At 42.7% G+C, this 10,122-nt stretch overlaps 1 protein-coding gene across 2 annotated transcripts; it reads right to left on the reverse strand.

Annotated features, from left to right (window-relative positions):
- Positions 1–4,354: 4,354 nt before the first annotated feature.
- LOC137912987 (isoaspartyl peptidase/L-asparaginase-like) lies at positions 4,355–8,367 on the reverse strand. 2 transcript variants are annotated; one of them, XM_068757119.1, is made up of 7 exons: positions 8,290–8,367; positions 6,938–7,134; positions 6,372–6,514; positions 6,029–6,192; positions 5,019–5,137; positions 4,686–4,796; positions 4,355–4,582 (listed from the first exon to the last, which is right to left on the reverse strand). In XM_068757119.1, the coding sequence occupies exons 2-7, from the start codon at positions 7,122–7,124 to the stop codon at positions 4,374–4,376; spliced, it is 933 nt and encodes a 310-aa protein (XP_068613220.1). In that variant the 5' UTR covers positions 7,125–7,134; positions 8,290–8,367; the 3' UTR covers positions 4,355–4,373. The 2 variants fall into 2 exon arrangements, with proteins under 2 accessions (XP_068613220.1, XP_068613221.1); XM_068757120.1 differs by having other exon boundaries at positions 8,296–8,364.
- Positions 8,368–10,122: the final 1,755 nt, after the last annotated feature.

Consider the following 10,122-nt stretch of genomic DNA (forward strand, 5'->3'; position numbering starts at 1 on the left):
AAGAGGACGTCAATTCACACATTTTGAACAAGGAAGAGTGAAAAGGTGCTGAGGCTGTGTTTCAATGCTGAACCATTAAGGGCTGATCAAAACAAGCCAATGATGGCACGGAGAGATATTCACTGCTTTCGATGTAAAAACCCAAGTGTGGACAAGTCACTGGCACGACTCCAAGCACGTTTTAAGATTATAATATCAACGAAACAACCGAAATATTCCCGTATTTTGATCAGTTTGATAACTTTCAAGTAAATTAGACGCGTTAAATGTCACAGCTGCTGAACACGTGATCTTAGAAACGTCGCTTCAGAGACGCGTCCATCGGCTGTAAATGCTATAGTTTGCACCGCTGCTATGCTACTGTTGGAGTGGAGGTCGCTAGCATCGCAGTTATTGACCAACATCGTCAATCATTCCCGTTCAGCCAAAAAAAACAACAACAATCTAGATAGGTTTGTCCAAGCACAAGTAAACTAGGCAGCTTCCTATGAGCTAAGATAATGTTTATATTACCTGCATCTCAGTTTATTGCATCAAGTAAATAATGGTTAGCAACACAACCAGGCCAGAATTTAAGTGTACTAAACAGGTTCGCGATTTAAATCCACGAGCAGACTGATATTTCGTGTAATACAATTCTATATATCAAACGCCGCGTCTCTATAACTTGATTCTGAAGACATTTAAGTGTTTTCCCGCTAAACGTGAACAAGATTATGGCTCAGAATCCGTTGCAGAGCACGAGCACGTATCTAGAAAAGCTAATAAACATACTAAGGAAGCTCGCCCGGGAAATCACAGTTTTAAAATGTAGCACTGATCATGTGGTCAATATTTGCAAAAATTAAATATCAAAGTCGGTATACATTAATTATGTTGCACAAAATGTGTAAGATAGGTAGCTAAACAGCGGGATGCTAAATCTGTCAGATGCTAGCTAGGTCGCTGCAGTTTAGGCCTCAGCGAGTAAGTTTATTTGTAGCTTACTGCTAACGAATGATCACGTCCACACGTATCTCCTCCAGCGGGTGAAGTTTTGATATATAATATAGACATAGTTACCTCCATGTAACATGTATAGGCCTCACTGTCTTTGCAACGATATATCCAATTCGTGTAAGGTTACATATTAGCGCTGCTGCTCGGAGTAACTTCCGCTAACTCGTCATTCGTCCCGCTGCAGCTCAGCCTCTGACAGGCGGCGCTGCTGGTCACGTGGTTTCTGTTTACAGGTAGCTTAGCGGCTGACTATAAAAATATACCACAGTCTGTAAAGTAGGGTTGTTAATATTTATGTCTAGTAAACAAAAAGCTCATTAATATCCATAAAAATACACAATCTTGTCTCTTGGGAGGTTTTAATCGTATTTTATCGAAACGAAAACAAACGCACTCATTACAAGACAAACATATAATTTGGAGGTTTCAAAGAAAAAAATAATAATTTATGCGCCACAACTTTTATTTCAGATATTTTTTTTGTTTTCTTGGAACTACTTTGTGTCGAGAATGAATTCGTGGCCACAGCCGATAAAATCCCAGACGCTAAGCCCCGCCCCTCATCATCGTTCAGCCAATCAGATGCTCTGATGTTGCCGATATAAAAGCTTGTTTTTACTGATGGCTTGTCATTAACGGATCACGCAAGTGAAAAGAAGTCAAGAACACAGAGAGTTGTGGCATCCTTACAGCTCAATAACCGAGTTACTCCTACAAGCACAGCTAAAATATTACTGATATTATTAATACAACCATCGTTTTAAGAGACAAGCTGACCCCGAACACTCCAGTAAGTCTGCAGCTTCTCATTAGTGATGGGTTTTGTTGAAACTGATGCTTGGAGCAAAATATTGTCATCTTCATCCTTTTTCAGACCTTCTCTCACTCGTTTCTTGCTTTGAAACTTTAGTGGAAAAACTGTTTATTTTTAGAGCTGCAGGAGGCCAGGAAGTATCTGCATGAACTCTTTAATCTGTTTTTAGATGGTCGAAAGTGTACATCTCCACTCATGCATCGTTATAACAAATGTGAGGAGGAGAAGAGAGGATATGACCGCCTCACTGCAGACACCCGGCACTCCGACCCTAGGAGGCCGGCTGGACCGGCGTCTTCTGGCACAATGTTCGACAGGAACTATCTGAGGCCTGCTAGACTGAACCCATCGGTCCCCAGCTTTGAGCACAAGCACCTGTCCCCTCTGTTGGATCCCACCAACCCCAACCAGCCCTTCCTGCCTCAGAACCCGGTGCCTTTCAGTCAGAGTAAGTTCCTTGTCTTCTTTTTCAGGACTTGGAGCCTGCTGGTCAGCTGAGTTCAACGTTTCTGACTAGTGTTTATGATCTTGTTGGTCCACAGGCCGTCCCTCCAGTAAAGCGCTTCGTTCAGGACAATGTCAACGACCGGTCCTCTAAACGGATCTGCTACGGCTTTATCCAACCCTCTCAGCCGGTTGCGGCGTTGATCTTTGGCACCGGTCAGTGGATTTTCTGATCGTTCTAGTTCACTTGTTAAAAGGGTTTCTAATACTTGTGGCTTCAACAGCTTCACCAGCAGTTAAGGAGGAAGAGGAGGAGATGGAGGTGGATGAATTTGTCCAACATAAGATGGTCGACAAAATCGTCTTTGATGAGAAGATGGAGGTGTACGATATCGTCCTTGAAGTGGAGAAATGGAGGGAGAGCAGGAGATGCCGGGCGACCTCCCCAGCTTCACCATGGATGACGTGTCACAGTGAGTTTCAGGCCAGGTTTATAGCCAGAATTCCGTAGCTCCCGTGTGAAGGGTCGGTGTTCAGACATGTTCTGTCCCCTGTGTTATTTCGTGATTTCTCAGGTGCTATGAGAGCCTGGTGACAGAGCTGTACTTACTTCAGACAGAATAAGTCTACCCCAGGCCAGCGGGGCCCAACAACGTTTACTTCTGTAGGGTTTTACCAAACCCTCTTCCGGTTCTTGTTCTCCATTGTGAGTGTGTATTCAATGAGGAGAATGTGGGTTAAGATTAAGACATTTATATAATTAACAGATCAGTACAATTAGTTTGGATATCAGCGCTGAGGTTTGATCCTGTTTTGTGTGTCTGTCTCAGGTCCGAACAAAGGGCCGCCCTCTGCGTCCGCGTCTTTCAATGTCCATGAGTCCGTCCTCCTCAAGGTGGGGGTCCCGCCCCAGCCAATCTAAGCCCATGTTTATCTGTGTTGTGTGACGTCACTGCTGTGATGCGTTCAATTGAAATCAGTCATTACAATAACAAACTAAATGTAGTGCGTTCCTAGTGGTGTCGGCATGTAATTACGTTGTAGAATCCCATCTAATATGGAAATTCCCTACACTCCACATCTACCTGCAGACCTCCATGAGCGCTTTCGTAAATGAAGAAGCAGAAGAAGAAACCCTCATCCTCGCTTGATCTTTTCTTAAGGGACATGTTTTTATCACGCAGAGGGCAAATCCTCAAGACTTGAACTTAAATTATTTTTTGTCTTTGACCATTTACGATCTTTTGTGAGTCAAATTAAAACTGTATATAGAAATGTTTAAAAAAAAGAAATCATTTTGTTTCCTTTGTGTAAAGTATGGAAATGATTAAATGTATGAATTAAAGTGTTTTTGGTATCTGTGGTGCAACAGTGACTGAGTCTGATGGCTGGTTTGCTGCCTGTTACAGTCTGTAAAAGCCGAATAGATTCTTAATAATCGCTAGCTGCAGGCGTTGGCTTGTTTCCGCCTGCTCTCCAGGAAGCGTTCAATCAATAGAAAGAAGCTGAAACTTTTTCTTGTTTGTGTGAACAGAGTTGGATTTTTGACTCAGCTCTGTTTTATTGTCATTTCGGTCAACCTAACAATCAGAATGAACTGCGGTGGTGCAGTGATTAGCGCTGTTTCCTCAAAACAAGACTATTTTAGTTCAGTTTAACTGACTACGTATATGAGATGAGTGGGAGAAGAGATGTACTGATTCTTTCCAACTTTTCCTAAGAACCAGCAGGAGGCAGCAGAGAGTTGATCAGCACAATCTTACCCACGTAGATTTGCTGGGCTCAGGCCTCCTCTCTCATAGGGGAGATAAACAGTAGTCTATTAATCCAAACAAACATGGAGGGGTTGAGGGAGGGTATAGCTTTGGTTATGGTTTGGCCAAATCCCTGCAGAGGAACTGGAGCATCGCAGTGTTACAGTAATATAAAATGCTTTTTAGTTCCCCTCTGAACCTCAGATAACAAATTAAAAAGATATACCATTGTATATAATTCAATTTAACTTATGTTTGTAAATGTCCAAGACATGATATGTGAGCCAACCCAAGCTGAATTCATAGAAAACACAAGTTTAATTTAATTCTTTATTGACTGGTAAAGAATAAAATGAGAACATTTACACAGTCAGCTGCTCATTAAATCGTTCATTTGGCTCTAACCCATACCACAGGCCGTCACGATCCACTGCTGCCCAAGCCATTCTCTTGGTGGTAAATGTGGCTGTCCACTGTCCTGATGGAGACACTACAATACAGCCTCCTGCACCGTGGACACGGTCCACCATGTACTGCAGAGCCAACTGTGAAGACTCTGCTACTGATTTACCTGCGAGGAAAGTAAGCAAGTCTTCATCAAATAAACACAACCATAGTTAAAGTCATGGTCTTAATAACCTGAATGTGTGTGTGATCCTTTTTTTTTTTTTTACCTTGTTCAACATGGAAAAGAATGAGTCTTGCCAACGTGACTTTGAGAATAGACTCTCCATGACCAGTACAAGACACGGCACCACTAAAGTTGTCTGCAAATCCTCCACAGCCTTATTTATGAAAATAAAAATAGAATAGAAAAAAAACATTAGCAGCAGAGATTTCAAAAATATTTCTACACAATTGAGCGTACTGAAAAAAATATTCTCGTTCATCTTAACTAATTACGACATGGTAAATTTAGACTACAATGACGATGGTTACATTTAATATCAGGTCATTGATAAATGCAGCTGATGTGTAAAAAGTTCCATGTCAGACATATGTCACACCAATGATTGGAGCGTCTCCTACTCGGCCAGCCATTTTATTTCTGATCCCTCCAGTTGATGTTGCACATGCAACATTACCAACACAGTCCACGGCAACTGCTCCGACAGTGTCATGGGCCCTAGGAGGAGGAAATACATCCGCCATGAATTGATACGGGCTCAAATTGTTTGTGGGTTTTTTTTCTTCATAGGAAGGGGTCAATATAAAAACACTTCAAATACTCAAAGAATCGATGCATCTGCAGCAATGCTGTGGAAATCATTCTGGAAATATGAGGTTTTCCATCAGCCTTTAGAAACACATCCTTGGATAGAATGCTGGGATGAAAGTTTCCAGCATGCTCACTGTAAAGCAGGGGTCCTCAAACTATGGCCCGCCTCCACATTTAGCCCGGCCCCCGGAACAATACCAGAGGCCAAAAAAAAACATTTTTTTATTTTCTTATTTTCCATACAACATGAGTAGCCGGTAGGGGATCAATAATTGTATTCGGTGCATTTAAGAGGGGTTATTAATTCGATCTTTTGTTTCTTAAAAATAATATTGATAGTGGAGAATATATTAATATTATGAAGAAAAGCATTCTTCCTTTCACTTGGGACAATTTTAATGATGATCACATACGACCAGAAAGTTAATGTTCCATGGACCTTTTTTCTGTGATGAACCCGGAAAGGGTTATTTGGTTATTATTTATTTTATTAATAGTGTTATTATTTATTCATCAGAGAAGGGAAAAGTTATGTGGCCCTCACAGGACAAAGTTTGGGGACCCTTGCTGTAAAGGAAGCGCCAAACTCACAGAGTCATCCACAGGTAAGGAAAGTTTGGTTTGAAGAGGACAATGTGAAAACATCCTGTTTAGCATTTTTAGTATTTGTGAAAAACCCATGTTACATCAAACATGCTCAGAATTGACTTTATTTCAGTTTCGGACCGGTCCGGCTGAAATAATGCTGCGTAAGACTCAAAGAAATGTATCCCAGGACAGAAAGTATGTAATACTTACCACTGAGTGTTGATCTCTTCCTTCACTCCAGTAACAAACGTCTTACATTTCTCCCATTCTTTCCTCTCAAACTCCGTCACCAGTGAATCAGTGGGGACTGTGCTCACGCCAATGCTCTCCGCAAACTGGTTTGCGCCTCTGCTTGTCAATATCACGTGGTCAGTCTGAGAGTGTCCATGACAGAAACATACAAGATGTATTTCATAACAGCGTAACTGAAATGTAATACCACTCCATTTTCTGCACATTAAACCTTTGCCAGGACAAAGGGTTAAAAAAAGCATCCAAATCAGAGTTTTAAACATCGATGGTCTCCTTTTAAACAGAATCAAAGACTGAACACCTTTTCCATCACTGCTCGTGCCAGTGAAACGGGATTGGCAATGTTTTCGACTGAGGAGACGGCACCACTGGAAAGTGTCCTCCCATCCATAATGATGGCATCCAGCTCCACTTCTCCATCAGCATTTAGCACAGCTCCATGTCCTGCAAATTAAATGTCACTTTAAGTTGTTGGAGACCAAAAACCACTGAGAACAAGGACAAAACTGTCTCTCTGATCATGGCTTGTTGCAACAGCCCCTGTAGCCCATACTGACGCTGGACAATGAGATGAGGCCCATAAGCCCCCCCCGACCCCGTCACTCTGAAACAAGAGTCTGGATGAATGTTGGTGTCACCACCAGCAGATGGAGACTGTGCATCACTGAAAAATCACGATTGGCTCCTCTGCAGACACAATGGGGGGTAGTTGTGTTGAAAGCACCCTGCGATGAACTGGCGGCTTGTCCAGGGTGTGCCCCTCCTCTCGCCCACAGCAAGTTGGGATAGGCTCCAGCAACACACGTGACCCGCAAAGCCGAAAAGCGGAAGGAAATGGCTGGACAGTAGGAATCACTTTATTTGTACCTGCATTAAATACACTGTTATCTTCCATCGTTCTCACGGCTGCTTCGACGGCATCCAAAGCGCTTCCTCCTCTTTTCAGGACTGCAAACCCATCGCGGGCTGCAACCTTCACTCCATCAACAGAGGCCTTGGCCAGTTCATCCGGTACGGCCCTGGCCCCACCGTGTACAACGATGACTGCAGACATTGTTGCGTTCCTGTAGGAAAGAGATAAACTTTCTTTATAAAGTGCCATTGAAGTTTGGGCGTAGCAAATATGGGTTCACTAGTATTTACACCGTCTCATTTTGCAGTTGGATAAAATTGTTTAAGGTGAAAACGTTTTGCAGAGCATATCAAATTCAAAGTCATGTGATAATCACAAATTCCAGACTCTGATATTTGATCATTTAACTATTCATCTAAGCAACCATCCCAACAGTGTGCCAGTGTAAGTTCACAGGTTTACTTTAAGAGTAGGAGTTGGATTTTTCTCAGATGAAGGTTTCTGGTGTATAATTTTTAAATCTGACTTTTAAATCCTGGAAACATTTTTCATTGGAGAGCATCCCGACTGCAACCATCCCCGTTCTGGTACAGGAACCGTTCTGCTCAGAACCAGAAAGCTCTGCAGTGCATGGTTCACTTGTCTGATTGCACCATCGGCACTTGATTTATGGCCATGCAGAATATTTACTCCAGGAGGCGGAGAGTCACGGCTCTCTGAACCCGGAAAATCACCAGCAGCCCTGGACACAAACTTTTCAAGCAACCGAAGTCAGAGAAGAGCATCGATAAGACCAGGGAACTCGCTATCCACAAACAATAAGACCTCCCAATGGCTACTCATATACTACACCACAACCTGTTACATGACCCACAATGTACAGTAAATACTTGCTATCTGTTGTCCTTGGTTTATTTTCATTTTACCTTGTATTTCCTTGTATTTCGTGTTACATAGTAAAAAAATTGGAGCTTTATGTCACTTAATTTATTGCAACAATCGTATGTACAGCATTTCCCTGCTGCACATGAATGAATGACGTACGTGACAAATAAATAGCCTTGATCTTTTTTTTTTTTTTTACAGGAATTAGTGTCTGTTAAATGTCGCAAACAGGGATTGTACGTCATTGAGTTTTTAAACTGCGCGATGGATCATAGGAGTACTTTACAGTCTATTCTACGTTGATCACCTGGGCTCTTATTTAATTATTAGTGAGTCAGGATAGCATCACCACGCTAGTAAACACCGCTAAACCACCGCTGTGTGTGTCCGCCAATCTAACTTGCTTCTTTCTTCGACCGTCTTCAAACATCTGTTCTACCAGCTACTGAAATCTGGATCTAAACATTCGGACTCCCTGTACCTTTACCGATGTGAGCGCTCTGTGTCGCATTGAAACGCTCCGCCACAGTCGCGTGATTTCAATGGACTTCCTCGTTTGTTTTCACGACGCTGCGATCGCAAATGACGTCATATCCAGAATTCCAAAGATATTTCCGGTTGCATATTTCAAAATAAAGTAATTTATAGCTTTCGTACCTATTAAAGAATACATTGCGATACATTTAGACAGAGTGCATTGGCAAACGACTTTATATCGTTCATAAAATCATATTTTTACATTGTTTAAAACGGTGTAACACATAGTGTGAAAATGTACAATATAATTTTGATACGGGGGGCTCGGTGGCGCAGTGGTAAGCACTGTTGCCTCACAGCGAGATGGTCGCAGGTTCGTCTCTTGGGAGTCAGATTAGACAGACGCCGTGACAAACTGCAGTGTTACTGAAAAATGTAAAGTGATTCAGAATCCAGGATCATAACCAAAATGTAATCATCTATTCCCGGTAACATTCCCAACATTACCTGGGAATTTCATCAAGATCCATCTGTAACTTAACAAGTTATCCTGCTAACAGACAGACAGACAGACAGACAGATAAACCAACGGAGGTGAGAACAACCTCCTCAGCGGAGGTTAAAAGAGCAACATGACATTGTTTCAGCACCGTGGACAGCGACACAGAAGTTTCACTGACTGTGGCCACATAACAGATTTCACAGATTGTCCTGCTTATTCCACATTGAACTTTGAAGAAGGATAGGAACTCACAGGCCACCGTACTTTATCGTTTCCCTTGCTTAGCCGAATAAAGAAATTAATTTGACAAGAAACCGTTTCCTCTGAGATAAGGCACTATCTCTCACCAGCGGGAGATTAATAGTGATAGTGATGTAGCTATAATAAACATTAGCATTTCAAAGTCACCTAGATTTCCTCCACTGATAGCCCTTCAACCTTCCCCTGATTGAAATTATTTCTATGATATACTCGTAATTAGACAAAAGTAACCCCAGGCCTCGACTATTTCTGTTCTCACGAGTTCATAACCTGTGATGCTATTATATTCATAATACCCAACTCCAAAACTCCAACAAAGTGTGGCTCCTTTTAGTTCGCAGAACACACACACACGCACACGCACACGCACACACACAGACACACAGTCGAGAACTGCTACTGATATTATTCTCCTTTTTAAATTAAGCAGCATAAGCACATTTGTTTTGAATCCATTCTCTCGGGCAGACCACCCAAATGGAACGCGCCCAGCGGGGTCAGTATTTGTCTCCCAGTCCTCCCAGTCCTCCCAGTCCTCCCAGTCCCAGAATACAGCCAATAACGTGAGAGGGGCGGGAGCAGCGCGCTCTGCAGCCCCAGAGAACAGACACAGCGCGCAGGCAGCGGTGGCAGAAATGGGCTCACACCTCTGAATCACAACTCAATTTTCAGTCGAGCATCTCGGAGACTTGGGACGACGAGTTGTTTTATTCTTTTTGTGTATTTTTGCAGGAGTTTCTGTCCGTTGTACCGGCGGCTGTAGCGGGACCGGGAAGGTTTCACACTTATCCTCCGACGCGCAGCACTCCCTGTCGCCTCACCTGCACGGCCGCGGTCAAGAGGTCCGCTGTGATAATAATGCATCCTGATAAACATTCACCTGAACTGGTGGCAGAGAAAAACAGCCTGGATCCGTCTTGCGTGCATGCGGTGCGCATGCTTGCAAATGGTGAGTCAGGTATGTTGTTAAATGTTATCTATTACTGTGAGCTTTGTGCACTTGGTTATCGGTGGCATTCACCATTGCACTGCATTCAGGGGAGTATAGGGCGATCTTAATTGAGTTAATTTCAA

The sequence above is a fragment of the Brachionichthys hirsutus genome, unplaced genomic scaffold (assembly GCF_040956055.1).
Source record: "Brachionichthys hirsutus isolate HB-005 unplaced genomic scaffold, CSIRO-AGI_Bhir_v1 contig_796, whole genome shotgun sequence".
NCBI classification, from domain to species: Eukaryota; Metazoa; Chordata; class Actinopteri; order Lophiiformes; family Brachionichthyidae; genus Brachionichthys; species Brachionichthys hirsutus.